Source organism: Xiphophorus maculatus, chromosome 14, assembly GCF_002775205.1.
Source record: "Xiphophorus maculatus strain JP 163 A chromosome 14, X_maculatus-5.0-male, whole genome shotgun sequence".
Lineage (NCBI taxonomy): Eukaryota > Metazoa > Chordata > Actinopteri > Cyprinodontiformes > Poeciliidae > Xiphophorus > Xiphophorus maculatus.
In genome coordinates, this window is record NC_036456.1 from 26,031,861 (window position 1) to 26,053,383 (window position 21,523).

General features: G+C 36.7%; 1 protein-coding gene across 9 annotated transcripts in view; it reads left to right on the forward strand.

Annotated features, from left to right (window-relative positions):
- Positions 1-21,523, forward strand: part of dysf (dysferlin) — a 90,381-nt gene that overhangs the window by 40,207 nt on the left and 28,651 nt on the right. For 4 of the 9 annotated variants that reach the window (XM_023345640.1, XM_023345641.1, XM_023345643.1 and 1 more), the window contains 5 exons: positions 3,021-3,201; positions 3,283-3,356; positions 7,036-7,095; positions 15,807-15,818; positions 17,639-17,737. In XM_023345640.1, coding sequence (XP_023201408.1) covers positions 3,021-3,201; positions 3,283-3,356; positions 7,036-7,095; positions 15,807-15,818; positions 17,639-17,737 — 426 coding nt within the window. The remainder of the gene's footprint in view (positions 1-3,020; positions 3,202-3,282; positions 3,357-7,035; positions 7,096-15,806; positions 15,819-17,638; positions 17,738-21,523) is intronic. The other 5 variants (XM_023345645.1, XM_023345646.1, XM_005809421.3 and 2 more) reach the window with 2 other exon arrangements.

Below are 21,523 nucleotides of genomic sequence, written 5' to 3' on the forward strand. Positions count from 1 at the left end.
AAACAGACATGAGTCTCAAATTATGAATGTTTTTGGATTTTTCTTTTGTTATAAAAAAAAATTTAATCTTCACTGATTTGACCAATGAACAAAAGAAGCAAAGAAACACAAGAAAAATAGTCCGTAACTTGTTCTTGTTTCTACATAAATAAAAGACATAATCAAAAGAGGGAAGCAGGAATAAAATTAAATAAAAATAAATCATAGTCGAAGCAGGACTGGTTTTACTCTGGATTCAAAGTAGTGCAGTTTGAAGTTAGTTGAGATCTTCACATTCAGTTGATGTTGAACATTTACATAAATTTTTATTTTAATTAACATTAACTTTATTCACCCGAACGTGTCCATGACATCACATTTTTACAAGCCGAATTTGTGGTACCGTAACGCCGCGACACTTTGCACTATCTGAAAAATTTCAATGGTTCCTGAAAGGGGAGACGTTATGCTTTGCAGCCGATGTCGGGTTATTACGATAATTTCACTCCCGCCGCTGCAGGAAGCGTGTGTGTTTTTCTTCATTTTAATCTGACGATACACTCTTTTGATAGACACTAAATTGTAAAAACTTCTAGATAGTGAAAGTTACATTTGTTATGGAGAAATGGGCATAATTACTGACTTTGTGTCAAAATGCCTCAGATATACTGAGAGAAAATTAAAAAAATTATTTATGCATGAATTTAGTGACAATAATATCAGTGGGAAAGTGTTAATAAATGATTAAACTTATAAAAAAAATTAATCAGCTAAAGTCCAACTTTCTAAGTTCTGTCACATTTGCCACTATTGATTCAATGTCTTATTATTCCTTCATTTCTGAACAGATTTTTAGTTTGCTATCTTTCCATAATGTTGGAAATTCATTATCAAAAAATACTACGTATGAATATGGGCCTGAATGGTACGCTATGTGATAATAAAATTTACAGACAATTTACAGAGAAATCTTAATCCTCCTTATACTCAAAGAGAGTGCTTCAATAATTTTGTACAAAACTTAAATCTGGGCTCCAGATTTAATCCCTACTTTCTCCTTACTCAGACACTTTGTTCCGAAATGTTCTTAAGAGTTTAACAATATTAAAGTCTAAAGCTGATCCCCTCTGCGTTTTATTATGACAGCTTAAACTCGGGTATGGAAATTATCACATATTTTTTCCCCCTCAGACTCAGGCGCAGCTCATGCTGTTTAATGTTAACAAGATTAAGGCCCTGCGTTTGACCACCGGCGTATGACAGCCTGAACCGGACAGTGGAAACATGCACACATTTTTCTCCCTTAAATTCAGCCCCAGAACTCAGTCCAAGCATTCACTGTTAACAATATTAGGGTTTAAAGTTGACTGCATAAGTGCTTTCTTATGCCACAGGGGCAGAGCAAAATGCCACATGCATATTTTCCTTAAATACAACTCTTTGAAGAGTCAGACCACATCTCTAACTCTTTCAATTTAATGTGTTTCTTTAGCATTTCAATTTAATTTAATGTGTTTCTTTAGCATCAGTAGACCTACTTAGGCCTCTTCAAAGCCAGAGAAGGTCAAAAGAATTACATTAACTGACTAATTTTTTTTAGGTATTTACTTAAAATGTTTCCCTTGAGGCTTTTTAAAGGAGTAACTTCTACAGGGAAGATTGTCAGATATCTTCACTGCAAAAACATAAAAACTTTACCAAGTATTTTGGTTTAGTTTCTAGACAAAATTCTGGATAAATATCTTGAAATAAGACAAAACTAACTTTTCAGAAGGAAACAGGGCTTGTTTTAAGTCAATAATTTCTTAATATTGATGAAAAACTACTAATTTCATTGGCATAGTATTTAACTTTTTTATCCATATTAAGGGATTATTGACTTAAAACAATCTTCTATATCTTGCTAAAATGTTTAAGTTAGTTTTGTGTCATTTTAAGTGGAGTAAGATATTTACACTAGAATATAAACTTAAAAATACTTGGTAAGATTTTGTGTTTTTACAGTGTAACATATGCAATTACAACACAGGTTGCACACAGTCAGCTGTGAAGTTGGCAAACTGGCCCTCGAAACTGAAACAAGTTTGTCATACCAACTTAGCGGCGCTAACATTCAGTCTACAGTTTTATGTTTTCACTCTTGAAGTTTATTTTGAGATTACTTATAAATAATCATCTGGACACAGTAGTGATTGATTAGCTAATTTAATCATCTGCTCTACTGATGATCTCTCAGAAAGTTGGTGTGTAGGTCACTTTTTATTTTTCAACTGAACTAACGTACACTGAATTCCACAGCACATCTACATCTTAAGTTGTCAAAGTCAAGCTAGCATGACTAACCCTTCCCTTTCCCTTCCCATTTTTTTTTATTAAAACTTTTTCCTGACCTTATCTAGTTGTCGAGAGCACACATTTTCAGTTTGACGGCATAATTTCATCTCTTTGTTCTCAAAACTTCTGCCCGCTTCCAAATATTCTTTGTGCTATGTCAAATTTTTGTGTTCGCGCTCAGATTTTCTCCTTGCTAGCAAAGCCTCTCTCTGCTCACTTGCAAATTCTCTTTTGCTCTCTATTAAAACTAAAATCTTATTCTAGTGTGTGGCTACTATCAATTGTAACCCCTGTTTTTCTGCACCACCCACTGGATGTAGGGAGATACGTCAGCTTTCCGCTCCTTTATTTATCTGTGAAATTAGCACACCTAGCAGTACTCAAAGATAGTAGTATTTACAAAAGTTGGAAATAGCTAGCTTCGTAAACGACCCATAACTTTTTCCTCCTGATGTGTTTGTTGATTTGATCAAATCATCGACTGCCTGAATTCACGCTACGATCTAAACCCCTATAGCAAACAGTGTTTCCTTAATGTTGCTAATTACTATAAAATCAGCTTTATTCTGATGATATGTTTTGTTTTGAAATTATGTTTCTAATTTAAAAAAAAAGCTTTATGCTGATGATCTTGTGTTTTGTTTCTAACTTACCTTTTTAATTATAATGCAGACATTTAAAGTCTCTTTTTGGTTCCTTGTCAACAGAGACTTCCCCGTGAGGAGCTCTACATGCCGCCCATCATAATCAAAATTATTGACAACCGTCAGTTTGGGAGGAAGCCGGTGGTCGGTCAGTGCACCATCCGGTCGCTTGAGGAGTACCGACGCACAGAGGAGGAGGAGCGAGCAGAGGAAGAGGAGGAGGAGGAAGGGGACAGATGGAGACGTAAGAAAAAAATTACCTTATGGACAAATACGAACATCATATCTGTGATAAAATTTCCCCTATTTGTGTTTCTGAATCAAGGCGAGACACCGACGTTGACCTCTGGGGAAGTCTTTGTTGACATTGATGATCAGGAGCCGCTTGTTCCTGACCAGGTAAAACCAACCTGCTAACAAGCTGAAATCATCACTAAAAAAGCCTCTACACATCATTTAGCTGCACTTTTCTTCAACAAATACAACAAATTTACAATATCATTCAAATTAATAACTTCTCTGACAGTTATGCCTTTTTGAAAATTGTCCTTTTTAGAGTTTCTGTCACAATTTTTCCACTTCCATCAGTTAAAAAAATAAAAATAAATAAATGTAATTGTGAAAAACAGACACCAGGAGATCTTGAAGATTTTTATTATTAACATTAGGAATGTGTTGGATGTTTGGGGCATTCTTGTAGCGTTTTTATTTCACTGTAATATGCCAAAGGAGGGAATAAGAGCTTGCACAACTCACCACCAAATTCTGCTTTTGATAATTAATTTTTCTGTAAAATCCATCAAAATCTCCTAAAAATACACAGCGACATTGAAGCTTTAATAAGAGTTCAAATTAATTTTTTTTGTCTCTTTTTGAGTTTGTCTCCTCTGAGCCACCATATATTCAAATATCACCATCATAAATGGCATCTGAGGACTGAACCCTTAAGGAGTAACAATAAACGATGTTAAACACTGAAATCAGACTTTCTAAGTTTCTCTTTGAATAGTTGTCTTCACTCATCTCAGACTCTGAGGTATCAAACATGGTATTTTGTCTGTCATTAAAACTACTGCTAACGCTGCAAAAACACAGAATATAACCACATATTTTTGTATAGTTTCTAGTTAAATTATCTTAGTACACTTGAATTAAGACAAAACTAACTTATAAGTAACATTTCAGCAAAATATAAGAGTTTGTTTTAAGTAAATAATTTCTTAACATTCCACTTTCAGATTGCTTCACTCATAACAAGACATTTTTATAAGTGAAATAATCTGCCAGTTGAACCAGTACTTTTTATCAATATTAAGGAATTATTTACTTAAAACAAGTTGTTTTGTCTTAATCCAAGTTCTAAGATATTTGCACTAGAAACTAGACAAAAATATTTGGTAATATTCTGTGTTTTTGCAGTGAAACAAAAATGAGCAAAAGTCTCAATAGTTCAGTGACAAAACTGCGCTTCTAACATGATAGTCTGGTAAACATTTGTTAAATTTTCTGCTGCTGCTGTTTGATTTCACTCTGTGATGTTTGAAACTGTCCAAACTAATTGAAAAATGCTGTTCCCCTCCTCGCCTGTGGGGGTGCTGCACCAAAATCCTCAGAGGAAGACATGAGCACAACTTCCTTCTTCACAAAATATAAACAGAAATGGAGTCTCGTCAGATTTTAACAGTTGTAGGGTTTCTCTTTTGTCTTTGGTAAAAGACCACGAGCCATTTCTCCCGCTAGCACTAGGCTTGCACATTTGTGTTAGTTGTATTTACCCAGAATCCCCTGCAATTTAGTCCACTTCCTGCCTTTGAAGCGGCCTCTGGTTGGCTTGGCGTTCTCATCTGCCTTCAAACTGCACCAGAGTTCACTTCAACCGAACCGAGAATATTTTAGGCGGACCAGAGTTTGCTTTAAAGTTTGATTGCACATTCACACCTCCCCAAATGAACGGGACTTTCTAGTCAAATGAACGAAAGTTCAGTTGAAGTGCACTAAACTGGATTGGTGTAAATACACCTTGAGTCATTATTTTTCTTTCTCTCCTTAATTATTTTTAGCTTTAAGCTTCTTTTTTCTGTACTTTTTTGCTTTATCCCTCCTTCCTTCATCTTGCTTCCAGATACATTTTTCTAAATTTTCTCTTGCATTCTGCACTCATTTTTACATCCATCCTTTCTGGACTCTTCCATCTCCCCAAATCTCCTTCAGACGATTATCAGCCCTTCTTCCCAATTCCAACTTTATTCCTAATCTCTTCTTTCTTTGTCTTATTGCTGCATAAAATGTTTTGTGTTTTTTTCCCCAGGCGCACATTTTAGTAGTTTCATTTTCAATGTCTTATTGTCTTTATTATCATATCTGTTGCATGTTGCAGTCTTGTCAGTCTCTTCACCTCCCAGACCTCTCTGGTTGTTTCTTCTCTTCTCAATTCTGCTTCACATGTTTCGTCTGTCACATCAGGACACTTTGCATGAACGTAGCTTCATTTCCTGGGCGTTAAATTTTTGCCTTTATGCTGAAATAGCTTTCAGGATTGCGGGGAGCGTTTCAACACTGACCTCTTTCACGCCTCAAACCTCACATTTTCCATCCTCTTCAATTACTTTTGTCTCATTGCGTCGGAGTGGGAGTAGCAGGTTTTAATGTGTGCCAACATGGGAGGTCCAGAAATGCGCAGCGTGAGCTAAGAAGCATAAATCATTCTGCGGGTTCACGGAGTCTAAGCAGGGTGTCGAAATCAGTGTACACTCCCTGACATTAACGACCTCGTCCAATTAAAGCTCCCGACATCAAAACAGCGGAGCGGACACAATGAGAGCAACCAAACCAGACAATAAATCTGCGGTTCCTGCATCTGAATGTTCCTCATGTTTGAAGATTTAGAAATCTGTAATTTGGAAACAGCTGTGAAGTCTAGCAGCTGGTCAGCAACCTCAATAATAAGCAGCATTGTTTTTAATCTGCAAAAAAGGCAAACGGGCAAGAATTTACAACGTTTAGCATTTTTCTACCTGGTGTTTCATTAATTTATCACCAGTCATTACAGAGTGATTGGATACGCAGTGTGTCTTCTATTTGTCCAGATTCTCCAGAAAGCAGCACTTTAACAGGTGAAAACTACAAAAAATAGAAAAAAAATCACTCTCCATTCTCATTCCAAAGTAAACTATATACTGTAGTCCAACAGATAACTTAATTTACATGTTCAGAAAAAAAAAAAAAACAATAAAAGTTACCATTCAGCTTTTTATACTTCCATTTGGTTCTCAGCCACTTCCAAAAGCAGCCCAAGCACTTAAAAAGCTCCCAGCTGAGCCATTTTTTGGCAATAAGTTAATGTTTTTTTGACGTAAGAAAAAGGAGCCTTTCGAAAAGTTCCTTGACAGGCACTCTGCCGTTACCTAGCAACCTCAGCCAAGCCCAGTGCCATTACCTAGCAACCCAAGCAGAGCTCCAGAACATTTGGTCAGCTGGTTTTATGCGCTGTACAATGGCTGCTGGAAAAGACAAGTGTTTTGTTGTGGACTTACCATCCAGAAACCACCCGCTGCATTCTTGTTGGTTGTTCGGGAGGCTCCACTTCTGCTTTTCAAAGATGTGCGGTTGTATGATTGCGCATCTGTTTGCAGCCATTTTCACGTGTGAGTGTGAACGTTGAGATTACTTGCATTTAATGTGACAGGACGCCCTAAAACAGAACTGATCAGACTAAAATCTAGTTACCTACGAATGATTTTGTGCAAAAAATGTAACGAACATGTTTTGTATAGGCCACAGACCTATCCTACACAATCTGTTCAAAGAAACATAAAAGCAGATTTTAACTGATCCAGACTTACTTTTATCAACTTTCTATCAACCTGTAGCTTAAAAACATTTTTATTGTTCCATTTGGCTCTTATGCTTGGAAACCTGCTCTCACTGTTGTTATGTAGCACTGTTGTTATGTAGCGCTGTTGTTATGTAGCGCTGTTGTTAAAGGCTCTGAAGGTCAGGTTGTACAGAGCTCTAACCATCTAACCTGACAGTTTGTGTTTTCTCTGTGTTTTCTGTGCTTTTGCATGATTTCCTGTAGTTTGCAGATGGAGCCAGTTCAGCTATCATTAACCTCTCGACCTCTAGTTCCAGCCTGCATGTAGGTAACAGACTCATCCTTTAACACATTCATTCATTCATTCATTCATTCATTCATTCATTCATTCATTCATTCATTCTGTTCCCATTACTCTACAGCCCCTTACAAAAGTATCCACACCCGTTCAGCTGATTCACATATTGTCATGTTCCCATGACAACCTGATGGAATTTGGATTCATACTTAAGATTAATTTATATCTTACGGGAATCTTAAATATGATTTTATTCTTTTTGTAGCATCAAAGTAAAGCAGGCTAAATAGACACCACTGGTTTCCAATGTTTCTCAGTGAAACATTTTTGAAAACCGTCTTCAATTTTCCTTCTATTTCACAAGTTTGTGCTAAATTGTGTTTGTGACATAAATTATTGAGGTTTGTGGTTGTAACAGTGGAAAATGCAAAGCACTTCTTCAAAGGAAGTGTACACACTGTCTTATCACAACTCTGTGTCATGTTTACAGCTGCAACTAACGATTATTTTAGTAATTAATTATTCTGACGACTCATTGGACAAAACAAATGTAACCAGTTTTTTTTATACAATATTAGAAATACATAATAAGATGCAAGCAAAGGAATCAATCAGTCCTTTTTAAGATAAAAATAAAACTTATTGATTAAATTAATTTATTTAGTGAATTTGATCCATGTCACTTGAAGTGTTTGGGCTAAAACATATTTGCAGAAAAAAGTTTGCATCTTAAATGCTAACATTATATTTATTGTTCACAGTTTTGACTTAATTACAGCTCTGAAAACATTGTTTTTCATCAAATGGCAGTTTTTGAATCTGTATACGCCAGTTAATGATTGATCAATAAAAAAATAGCTGACAATTATTTTAAAAAATGGACTAATCACAATTAATCTGATTAATTATCATCATCATTCTGATTAATAACGATTAATTGGATTGATGAAATTAATCTTGATCGATCAGATGAGTCACGGTTAATTGGCTTAATAATTAACAATCCGATTAGTCACAATTAATTGAGTTAATCTCAATCTATGATTACTCTTGAACAATCTGATAAATTCTGATTAATCGTGTTAATCTTGACCAATCCGATTAATCGTATCTTGCCTAATCCTGTGTCATATCTCCAGATATCCTCTCACTGGCAACAAACAGAGAATTTCTTCATTCTTACTTGTCAGAATTGCACAGTAAAGTATTTTCTAACTGAGGCTGGTGGATGTCACTGGCCTGATGTGGAAGGAATTCACAGGAACGTTTTAAACCCGGGGTTTCAGTGAGCAACGCGCTCCGATTTGTGCAGTTTGAAACCCGATCGCTGATTTGCACGTTGCATTTTCTTATTCTGAATCTCAAAGCCCGGTCGGTTTAAAGACTCGCATCCAGTAGTTCCTCACTCCATGGTAATTGGGGGGTTATTTCTTTCTCTACAAACAAAGATATTTGTTTTATTAAGGGGACAGATATTGAAACCACTCAAATTAAAGGCTCGGCTTTCTGTCTGCTCGGGGCCAAAGTCAACAGAGCTGCTATAGATCCTCTCTACCGCAACTCCCTGAGCGCCGACAGTTACCACAAGGAATAAATGAGAGGGAGAGACTGACGAAAGGAGAGGCAAGAGCGACTGAAGGAATCAGAAATGATTCTTTGAGTGAATGGAGAAAAAAAGAGGGAGGATAATGTCGCACGGCACCAGCGAAATAAACCTGGCTCCTTTACGTTTGGGTCAAGACCAGAAAAACGGTGCTGATGATTACCACATTACTGCAGCGAAGCGGACTGCACGGCTGCTTTCAGTCGGATTCGGTTTCAGCATTGGGAAAGTTTAAGGAGATCAGCTGTCGGTGGCATCGCGACCTCACAAACAGGCACATCTGAGATGGAAAAATGTCACGTCTCGTCTGCCTGACGCGAGTTGATGACAGTATCCGGTGCTTTGCACATAATGTGGTTTCTGATTCATTTTTTCTTTATTTCTCCAGGTGAAAAAATGTGGTCAAACTGCACCTCTCCATTCCCATCAACTCCTATCAAAACTGTTCAGGTCCTGTGGCAACAGGCAGTCAAATTGGGTTAAAATCCCACTTTGAAAACGTTGTAGTTTTTCTCAGCTTCCATAAATCCAGAGGAACTAACCGACATGGCTTCATGCCAGGCGACGTTGTGGCATTTTCCTGTTTCTGCAGGAGGAGGTTCTGGGGGGAACACACGTTTATGGCCCTCTAATGACACTGTGACCAGAAACAAGATGTCAAAATAGCTTACTAAATCATTACTGTTTTTCTTGTTCTGCTAATCACGGCTGTAGACTGATGTAAGCTGCTGCCCGCCTCCAAAACTCTGAGCGCGGCACATATTTTCTGCCCAGAATGTCGTTCAGATGTGTCCGTGCAGCTCTGGGTGGTGCACCACTTTTGAAAGTCCACTGTTAGGCATTTGGCTTATAACGTATATGGTTAAATTGTTTGGCTAATCAGAAATACTTTGTTTTCTCTACAGGATAAGACAGGCATAGGAAAAATATCACAATTTGTCACCAGATCTATATAATCAACAAGCCTGTTTCAAAACGTGTTAGTTGCAAATTAAATGTTGCACTTTACGTTAAAAAATGGCTGCACACACGTCTGTTAAAATTCAATTCAAATTCAAAAATACTTTGTTGATCCCAAAGAAAAATTGAATGTTGTAACTAATTAATTCAGATTCTTGAAAGAGTTATCGTAGTGGTCTGTACTACAGCGACTCTGAAGAAGTCTCTGACTGAAGATACTCTGTTTTCTCAGGACAAAGTTATAAAGTTAGGTTACTTTATAGTGTGGAAGATCATAAGCAGCTTGAGAAGCTTCATTTCTGAAGCTCTTAATACATCTGTATTTTTTATAGAGGCAAGTTTTGGCTATTAACAAATATCACACTTTAACATTTATAGTCCAAGCCAATTTCCAGTGTCTGTCGCGAAAAGCTCGGCTTTTGGTTTTATAGAACAATTGAAAGTCGTGCAAGATTTGAAATACAAAACAAAATTAGTTTACTAAAACTCATTAAGACCCATCAAAATGAAATGACAACTTCTGGTATGTAAACATCTGACTAAGTAACGTCGCACAGAATGCAGAGTAACCATGGAAACTAGCTGGGCAGTTAGAACAGGTGGTTACCATGGAAACTGAATGTGGGGCTAGAGGAGGGACATTACTAACCAGGACGTCCCACTGATTTCTCAACCCACACATTATTCAGTCTGGGCAAATTTACAAATAAAACCATTAATTACTTGTAACCTATTGTAAACACACGGAGATCCTGATATACAAATGGACTGTAAACAGCTCTTGGATCTACAAAATGGGAGCAAATGTGAGTTTAGCTTATTTATTTCAAACACATCCACCCAAGCAAAGTATGTACTTGATGCTTAGTCCTGTTCACACTACAAAAGACAAAAACCTTACCAAATAATTTGGTCTAGTTTCTAGTACAAATATCCTACTACACTTAAAATAAGACAAACTCACTTAAAAGTAACTTTTCAGCAAGATATAAGGGCTTGTTTTAAGTAAATAACTCCTTAATTCCGATAGAAACATGGCAGATTATTTTGTTTATAATATGGGAGAAATGTATTGTAATAAGCTAAATAATCTACCAGTGGAACTAGTACATTTTAAATCAATATTTAGGAATTATTTACTGAAAAAAAGCTCCTGTATCTTGCTGAAAAGTTACTTGTAAGTTATTTTTTTTTATCATTTCAAGTGTAATAAGATATTTCCACCAGAAACTAGACAAAAATGGTAAGATTTGTTTTTGCTGTACAGGGTCAAATTCCCGTTTATTACTAATATTTTATTTAATGAGCTAGAGAAGTAAGAATCTGTTGAGAGTAAGTGGAAGTTTCTGTAGGAAATCAGCAGTTTCTTCTTCCAGTCGCTGGCAGCTAGTTGAAAATATGGTATTTTCTGTTTTCTAAAAAAATTTGCTAGTCAGCAGAACGAGACTAAAGCAGCAAATGGAAATAAAGCGTTGGGATTGAACCGGTTCTGTGTAATGTCAGTCAGTGATTGCTAAGCAGAAAGTTATTTATATGAAAGATGCCACAGATTCTTACTTGAGGAATGGTGCTCTGCCTTCAAACCACAAGGAAGCAAACGACAAAAACAGGCCCTGCTGAAAAATTTTCCCACTTGGTTCACATTCTTCACTCTAAACTGGGTGTTTTTTAGCTATTCTGACAGAAATTCTGCACTTTGAATAGTATTAAGTATTAAGTCTGCAAAATGAAGAGATTTCAAGAAAAGGAACATCTCTATTGTTAAACTTTTATGATCCACAGAAGACAATTACCAAAGTTTCACCAATGTCAGTAAATTCAGGCCTTTTAATTTTATTGAAAACATTAAAAAAAGTCTATTTTATTTAGTAATAGCAAATATTTAATTTGCAAAGACAGTCTTGGGAAAAACTATAAGGCCATTTTGTAACAATATGTAGCTTAATAGAAAACATTTAAATTGTTATGCCAATACGTTTTTACTTGAAGATAACACATACTTTATTGTTCCCTAAGGGAAATTTGTTGTAGGCGGTGGAAAAGAGACTGCAAAACATACACACATTGCAAGAGAGACAGAAATGTCCCAGTGTAGATACAGTTTACTACAACATGGCGTCTGAAACGAGGGACAATGACATAATTAGGGTGACTGGCTCTGTGGGTAGAGTAGTCGTGATGGAAAGGTTGTAGGTTCAATTCCAGCTTCCTCCTGCCACGTATCAATGTGCCCTTGGACAAGGCACTTAACCCCAAATTGTCTATCAGTCTGCGTATCGGTGTATAGATGCATGTGCAAATGGGTGAATGGGATTTGAGTGATCAAAAATGATTGGAAAAGCTCTATATAAGTTCAGTCGATTTAACATAACGCCAAAAAGCAAAGGAATAGGAACTGGTTCACGTCCCAACACAACTTCATAGATGGTTCAGTATAAAATAAAGTAATTATTTTAATTATCCTTTCCTTTAATTTACAAAAAAAATTAAGTAAACGGATATATAGGAAAAATTTGAACACTGATAACCGAATGAATAATCAAGTTTTATTAAGACAATATATTATATTGGAGGTTGTATGTTATGTTCATTTAAAGTGGTTGCTATTACAATTTGCTATTAAAATAGGTATGTGGTGTTTAATTGTTTCTAAACACAATACATGAGACAAAACAAACATCAATACCAAATCTAATTATACTACCTAGAAAAAAGTCTGTATGATCTTATATTGGACTCTTAACAACTTTGCATAACAAAATACAGGATGCTCCAGGTTTTTGCTAGCCTGGAACACAAGTAATCAACTTGGATTGATCACGTTGGATTACAGAAAACTATACATCAAAATAATGTCAACACATCTGATGTTGCCAACAGATATTTTATGTCACTCATTTTAGTTGATAAAGTTTTCTGTAAAGAGGAAATATGTGTCTAATAAAGTGGGTGGCCAGCCCAGTAATGTTAGCCACTAGCCTCTAATGCTAACACCAGACTATCAGTGGTAATCAACAAAAGAGGATGTAGGCATGACTAGTGACCAGCCTGCTCATGCTAACCACTGTAGCCTCTCCAATGCTAATGCATATTTGTGTTTTTTTTTCTTTTCTTTTCTACATTTGCCAGTTCTGGTCGCTAAGTTATTGGTGCCAGCCTATCATGAGTCCAAACAACAGCTAGCTTTGGAACCGATTTGTTTTTAAAGAGTTGCGTGATGCAGTCACAGTCACACAGTTACCTAGAAAAAAATGTAATTAATAGTCACTTTTATTGTATTATTGTTAGATGTAAACATCAGAATTTATCATACTTTACTCAATAGTATCATAAAATATGAGCAAATACATACACATCCAGGTTTACTATATTTATTCTAACAAAATAGGAAATAAAGTTGGAGCTTAATATCAGTTTAGCAGCTTCTGCCGATATCCATTAAATAAAATACATTAATTAACCCTAAAAACTAACTACAATAACTCAAAATGAGCAGCTAACAGCAGTTAGCAGTTTAAAATTAAACAGCTAAAATACACAGTATTAATAATAACAGTTAAAAACTATTTACAAAACATAGCAAAATTACCCATTAAACACTGTAAATGATTACATTTGTCTAAAATATCTGTTAAACTATAGTATTTAACACAGAGTTGACAGTTACAGACAGCTTAATATCCATAAGCCATAGCAACCAGTTTCTGGTTTCTATGGCAACCACCCAGAACTTAAAGCACCAACACATGTTTGAAGAAACAAGTTCTTGACTAAACAAAATCAATTCAAAGAATAAACAGATTTTCACAAACTTTACGTCTGCACTGTTAAAATAAAACACGTGCAAGCAGCAATTCATAAATTTATCAATTTGAATTTAAAACTCAAATTTAGTGACCCATTGCTGTCATCTGAACTTCACCTCCTCACTTTGGTTTCTGATTGTTTTCCGTTTTGCTGCAGCCCTGTGCCGTTTCCAGATGTTTTCAGGCTCAAATAATCAGATTTAAATTGTATTGTTTTGTAATTGAGTGTTGAGCCGAGCCTTGTGTCTTTCTACACAACAAGCGGCCGCGAATGCAGAGCTGTGCCCTGACCGCTGACCCCGCAGTGGATGGGGTTTCCCCATAAAAGCTTTTATGAAGCGGCTCAGAGCTCTTATGTAAATCCCTGGCACTGCCAGGCTGCTTCGGTTACCCTGGCTCTCCCTGCGGGGCGTAATGACTGGCTGCAGACCACACCGACACCCCGGACCGACCGCCGCAGGCCGAGTGTGCGCACGCTCGTTTTCCACAGTGTGTACTTAATCCGCGTCGCAGCCTGGAGCGCCCCGGCGACGGCTTTAATCTGTCTGAACTTTGCCTGGCGGACCGGAGCGAGCACACCCCGAAACGACGGCGCGCGCACTCTCTGGCGCCCCTGTCATCAGCGTTTGGCAGCGGCAGCACACAGAGGGCACATTAACACGCAGCAGACGCTCCGTATGTGTGCTGAGCCCCACGTGCGGCTCCTTTCCACGCCATGACATGCTGCCGCTTTGGAAAAATTAGGAATTTCATAGTGTTCCCTGCCCTAGTTATGCTTCCAAGTGATTCTGCGTGTGTTGGAGTCTGTGGGAAATATGAGAAAGGGGATTCCACACAAACCTGCCCCTCTATAAGAGCACTTTTGTTGTACGTTAATGCACAGAAAGCGAAGCGAGCTGCATGCGTCACCAGTTTGAGTGTCCCTTGGTGGGTTCAGGGCTGCAGGGTGGAGACTGATTGCATTTAAATATGACGATTTTTTCCTTCTATCACACAAAATGACAGCTTTTAAATTTGTGACAGGATCATGTGAAAGCACTGCAAAAACTCAAAGTTCTACCAAGTATTTCTGGTGTAGTTTCTTATTTTCTTGTCTTAAAAAACACAAAACTAACTTAGGATTAACTTTTAACAAGATATCGGATAACTAGAATTTTTTTCGTCAATTTTAAAGAATTATTTACTTAAAACAAGCTCCTATTTCTTGTTGAAAAGTTACTTATGAGTTAGTTTTGTCTTATTTCAAGTGTATTAAGATATTTTCACTAGAAACTAAACCAAAAATACTAAAGATTTCCTGTTTTGCAGTGAATCTGCATATATTTCAGGATGTTTTGCATCCATTTAAGCTGTCAGAACAAGTATAAACACTGCAAAAACACAAAATCTTACCAAGTATTTTATCGAGTTTCTAATGCAAATACACTTGAAATTAGACAAAACTAACGTACAAGTAATTTTCAGTAAGATAAGTCAGCAAATAAATGAATTACTGACTTGTTTTATGTCAGTAATTCATTTATATTGATTAAAAGGGAAATTATCTTTTTCTGTATTTTATGTTTTTGTGTCTTTAAAATGGCATTTGAAATGTTTTAAATCTTTTATTTCCCATTGGTAATTTTAAATAGTAAACAAACTCGGATTTGATTGGATTGGAAATAATCTGCCAGTGGAACAAGACATTTTCCGATTTTACAAGCTAAAACGTCTTGTTCCACTAACAGATAATTTCACCTATGACTGGACTTTCATCAATATTAAGGAATTATCTACTTAAAGCTCCTGTGTTTTGCAGAAAAGTTAATTGTAAGTTAGTTTTGTCTTATTTGAACTGTATTTAGACATTTGCAGTAGAAACTAGGCCAGTTTTTGCAGTGCGACTTTTTGATAGCTCAGCAGTTCTTGTTGCCAGTGTGAGCAGATCATTTTCTAAACTTGATCAGCTCTAAACTTTATGACATTCCCGCTTGTTTCAACTCATTATTCATCTCTGAGGAATCACATTAAATGAATCAAAACGACAACCATCCCAGCCTCGACATTTCCAATCGAAGATCTGCGTTTCACCCTCTGAACAGAAGGACATTGTAAGACCTCGGCATGACTCATAGCTGTAATAGTAATACTTTAACAACCTTTACTTTCATGCCAGCAGTCATGTTGTAATAGAGGGATCACTTCATTTTTCTCCCCTTAATGGTGTATGTTTTTATTTTAGACTGAAATCCTTAATGTATTACGTGAATGAGAAATCAGGATATCTGCTTACAAAGTGTTTGATTTTACAGCTTCAATGTGTTCAAAATGGGATTGTTCCTAATCCCATATGTTTTGTTTTCTCTTTTGCTGTTAATACGGACACTAGATGTTACAGTGGGTAAGTCTGTTTGTTTATAAGACTAAAAATGTTAAATATTCAAGTGGGAACACAGTGTAAAACAGCAGTGCAGCATTTGTATTTATTATCTTCCTTATTTATTGTTTTAAAGTGATTTGCCAAAGTAGTGTTATGGAAAAAAACTGTTAATGTGAACATCAGTCAGTCAGGTTTATCAATATAATGTGCATGATATGAGAACCACAAAATCAGACACTCTTGAACAACCAAAGTCAGAAGCTAACAGTTAAGCTAACAGGTACTCAGAGTCAGACTAAAAGTCATTTATATTGTAACTAACAAATACAATCTACAAGTATTCAGAGGCTAATGAGTTGTTAGGGTGAAGATAACAGCTACTTTATTAAGCTAACGGCTACTCAGACTGATGAAAACGGTTATCAGACTGAAGCTAATGGCTACTGAAGGTGAAGCTAATGGCTGCTTAGTCTGAAGATAACGGCTATCAGACGCAGAGTGATGCTAATGGTTACTCAGAGTGAAGATAATGTTTACTCAGAATATAGCTAACAGCTACTCATTTAGAAAAACTTTTAAAAAATTTCAGAGCAATCTTGTGTTTTTTTTTTGCAGCATAACATTGGTTACTTTATATTTTCTCCATTTCAATAATATCTACACTGTTAGGCTAACTTTAGTCGCTGTAGAAGCTTGCAATGTTTCACTGATTAGCTGAATTGACTGAGGTTTAGTTTGCAACTTTTCTCTAGCATTTACTTTTACTGCTAGTAAAAGTAAAGTAATATTTACTGCAGTACTCTAAATATTGTCATATTTAGACAATATTTAGATTGTAAATATTGTCATAATTAGATTACTGTGAATATAGAAATCTTTTTTCCCCCCCACATTTTTTACTCTATAGTGAAAAATCTAGTAGATGTTTCCACTTATAACAAGTAATTTTTCTCCATGTTATAAGTGAAATAATCTGCCAGTGGAACTAATACCTTTTAAATGAATATTAGAGAATTATTGACTTAAAACAAGCTCTTGCTGAAACTGATACATTAAAACATTTAATGTACAAAAAATTATTGGTAAGATTTTGTATTTTGCAGGGTATCTCCTATTAGTTTTCTGTCATTGGTAACCAGACAGTAGGAAAACTAAAGTATTGAAAAAAACTCAATAGTTGTATAAGAAAAAGTACAATTACCATTGTCTTCATCCATAAACAGTTGGATTTCTTTCTTTCTTTCTTTTTTAAAATAATATGGTTCCTCTGGAGCACAAGTTGGTTTCCACCCACTTCCCATTGCAGTGTTGCCCTTTTCCATTGCATCAAATCTCCATATACCATGACCTTAATGCCATAGAGCCACCAGAGACAGTTTTTACTTCTGTTGACGTGAGTTGGCCAACTCCGTCTTGCTATGTGATCACTGGAAAAATCCTACACAGCTCTAGAAAGAACAACAACAGGACCTTCAATATGTTTGAAAAGTCAAAGGTTTTTGGAGAAGTTCAGCTGTCAAGCAAATTCAGACTTAATGATTATGCAAAGCCCTGTTGGACCCAAGACGTTTTGGTGATTGAAGGGATGTCTACATGTTGAGATTACATCAGTCAGCAACACAGTGAGGAGAAACCGGGGTTGAATTCAGGTCTGGAACTCCAAAATGTGTATTTTGGATTGAAGAACATTCAGGGAAACCAAACAAACCCCAACTTGTATAAGAGACCTTGAAAAACTTCACATAAATGTAAGAAAATGCAGACTTTCTGCTGCACAACCTCTTTAGTACACCTCCTTCCCCTCAATGTGTCGTTTTCTGACTCTGAACATTTGATTTCAGGGAGAGGAGTCCATGGATTGGTGGAGTAAATTCTACGCATCCATCGGAGAAAAAAACAAATGTGGTACTTACTTAGAGAGAGGCTTCGACACCCTGAAGGTGAGTGAGAGTTAATGGCTACACGGAAAGAAAAGCCTGAAATAAAACACTAAATCATCTAAATACTATATTATACTTCACATTGTTCTTACTGCAAGGTTTGAAATGATATAATTGTTGAATTACATGGTTTAAAATGAATGATTATTTCTAAATGAGGAGCTGCCCCTGGTTGGTTTGTCTGCTGCTGTAGCTCATCTTTAAGGTTCTTTTGTTCAGGGATGATATTCAGTACCTTTGTTGTAACAAGTTTTTATTTGAGTTGCTTTTGTCTTTGTCCCAACAAGGCATTTTTGTCCAGCGCCTGTTGCTGACTTAATACTTTCTTTCTTTTTGGACCATTTTCTGTAAACTAGAGATGGTTGTGCATGAAAGTCCCAGTAGATCAAACCATCTTGAAGGACAATACCACCTAATAAAGCACCTGGTGATCGTACTCAGTTAGTTTATTTTGCTCACTGCCCTGTTGTTGTCTGCTCGTTGGCTATAAACAGTAGTTCCCATGCTCTGTCGTTTAACGTCATCGTGATTCATCGAAGTGGATCCTTTCTCTGATCACAGCAGTGGGACAGATTCAAGGAAAAAGGCCACTTTCTGATGTCACCAAGGTCTAAAACAAACGATCGCAGTGTCTGCCTTTGTCCCAGGAGTGTCCTTTCTCTTGCGTCGCCCACGCTGTGTTCAGCTTTCATCCAGATTCTCTTGGTCCAAACGATGACCTTCCCCTCCACCAGGACTTGAGGCATGGGTCACTCTGCTCGCCTGGTTCCCAAACAAGTGATTTATCAAGTCAGATTCTCCAATATTTCCCTCAATAGCAGTCTTGTTTTTTAACCCTTGTTTGTTTGCTCTAGCATCATTGGAAAGCTTCATTTTTGCACATGAAATGTCTCTGAAATGTCCTCAGCACTAAGCTGTTATTTTTAGACAGACCTTAACATAAGTACTTAAAAACACTGGAACAAGGCTCAACTAGAAGCTCAACAATGATCCCATTTACCTGGAGTGTACTTCCTAATTCACGAAGCCTAATAGGTGAATTTATTCTACCCGATTAACATTTTTGTGGCGTGTCAAAATTTTCGCTTCCAACACCGCTGGACATTTTGATGGAAATGGGCAAAAAAAGACCAATTCCGTTGATACCTGGCCTTCTTTTCACCCTCGCTCTGCTCCTGCGGCGCCTGTTATTTTGTTCCAGTACGTTCTTATTTATGCCTGGCTGGACTTCCTCTCATGTTCCTCTCATTTGTTCAACCAGCTCTTTACCCACAACTCCTTCTGTCCCTGGAAAATGAGTTGTTATTTCCAACCTTTACCTTCCTTTAGACCAGAGCTGCCACCTCTTTACTCTTTGTCCGCCTGCTTTCTGTGACTTCCTCTGCCCTTTGACTAAATTTGTACCGGTACCATGGTTCAAATGGCAGTCTGATCAGAACCCTACAAACGACGACCTGGATATCCCACACACCAGAAGAAGTAAAAAGAGCTTGTAGAGGGTGACCTGCATCAGAAGTTCAGTGTTGGGCAGTTATAGCTAAAATGTTAGTGGAACTAATGTTTATGATTAGTGCTTAACAATTAGCATAGCTAACACTAAGGCACTAATAATTAGTTATACTAATGTTAAAGCGCTAATCAATAGTTCCACTAACCCAAACGCACTAATTATAAAACATTAGTTCCACTAACTCTAAAGCACTAATAATTAGTTCCACTAACTCTAAAGCACTAATTTCAATCCAAATGATATCTGCCTTCAAAGACTACAACTCTCATGCACCACTTAAATTTTGACTTTATGATTTCATATACATATTCCATAATCCTCTTAAATATTGTATTCATGTTTATATCTTATTCTCTACTGTCCTTGTTTTATTTTGTCTCTGTATGTTTATTGTTTGTAATAATATTTGGGGGAAAAAAGAAACTGAACTGCTTATTTTGAAGTGTTCTTCCCCCACTTCAAAATAAGAGCATAAATATGAACATCTAACTACTTAATTTTTTTTAAAGGCTTTATTGGCTATAGTGGCTTTTATTTGATAGTGAAATGACATGAAAGTGGGTAATGAGAGAAGGGGGAAGACATGCAGCAAAGGTCACCAGGCCGGAATCGAACCTGCGACAGCCACATCGAGGAGTAAGGCCCCCATATGTGGGTTGTGCTTAATCCCTGCGCCACCACAGCACACCTAACTATTGATTCTTAACAATCTATAAATTAAACGTCTAATAAAACAGCCAATAATTTATCCAAAAAAAAATGATTCAAGGGAAGCTAAAAAAGCCAAATGTTTTCAAAGTTAGCAAAAGCGATAAACAGGAAATTACCTCTTCTGTTAGCAGATTAGCTGATATGCTCACCACTACAGGTTTACATACTCTCATGGATGACATGGATGTTATATTAATTTGGGGATTTTAAAAACCAAGTTGTCACACCCAGACGAAAGGAAATAGCTTGACTTGGATTCACTTTTGATTTTTGGAAAAAGAGTTAAAACTTTTCTTGGACTTGTCCCTAAAAGACTTGATGGTTGACTTTGAATTTGGTGAAAATTATTTATGAGCCTCTCTGGTGGTGGTGGTGAATTAAAACTTTTTTCTTACTATTAATAGTTTAATATTGGATAATCATTGCACCTTGTCTAAATGAATTATTAAAAGCTCTGAAATAATTTAACAGTAATGATGAGTGCCTTTACCACAGCCATGCTTTGTGTATAATTTGAACACTTACCATTACTCTCAGCAATGACCTACTGTAACCTCTTAAAACCTAAACATCACCTTTCCCTCTTTGTGGCCTCTTTCCTGACATCTTTTTTGTCTTTTGTTCTGTTGTAAAGTCAGTTTAATATTCACTAATACCTCATACTACTTTTAAAAGTTATATCATGAGACTAAGGCAAGAGTAAACAGATGTAATGTCTTCGGTCGAATCTTGAAACCTTGTTTTTAGTGTTTTCTTTTCAGCCTCCCATTTAAAGCCTCCTTTGTGACGAAGATTGAGTTTTTCTTTGGCAGAATTTTTAGACTCACTTGTACAACTGATGCAACAAACATCCCTAATGAAAACAAATGAACTTTCTTGTAGTTTTGACACAAAGACGCCCCCGCCCAGCTCCGACTAAGCGCAGACTATGTCTTATGCCAGCGCCAACGTAGTTCAGGCGTTTCTGTGTGTGTTCGCCTTTTGGCTTCACTTTGAGTCCTACAAAGACTTGAATTACGCTGCTATGACCTATGAAACAATGCGGGGGCTTTCTTGGAAAACCCATGATCACTGTAGATAGAAGCAGCTAAGAGTTTAGTCAAAAACACTAAAAGACTAAGGCAAGAGTGTGAGTAGTTTTAACAGAAAGCAATCACAAGTGTTTGGTTTCAGAACAGGTCTGTAAATTAGAACTATGTTTAAAAAAACAATCTGAAAATACCTTTTAGTATGGTGAGAAGTAAACATTTAAAAATACACGAGTCTTTACAACAATGGCTTGATGTCAGTGTGAATTTTGTACATTTTTATATTTCTGTTTGGACCTCAACTGCTTCTAAAAGCAGCCCAAGTGCTTAAAAAACACCCAGCAAGTTTTTGGTAATAAGTTAATGTTCTTTTTTTTGTTTTGTGGCATTTGGAAAATGAGACGTTTCAAAAACTTTTCGAATGTAACGTCCCAAGTCAGTAGTCATGACCCGTCACCTAGCAACCCCTGCCGAGCCCAGTCTGTTACCTAGCAACGTCAGGGAAGCTCAGTCCGTGTTTTGTTTTTTGATTTTTTT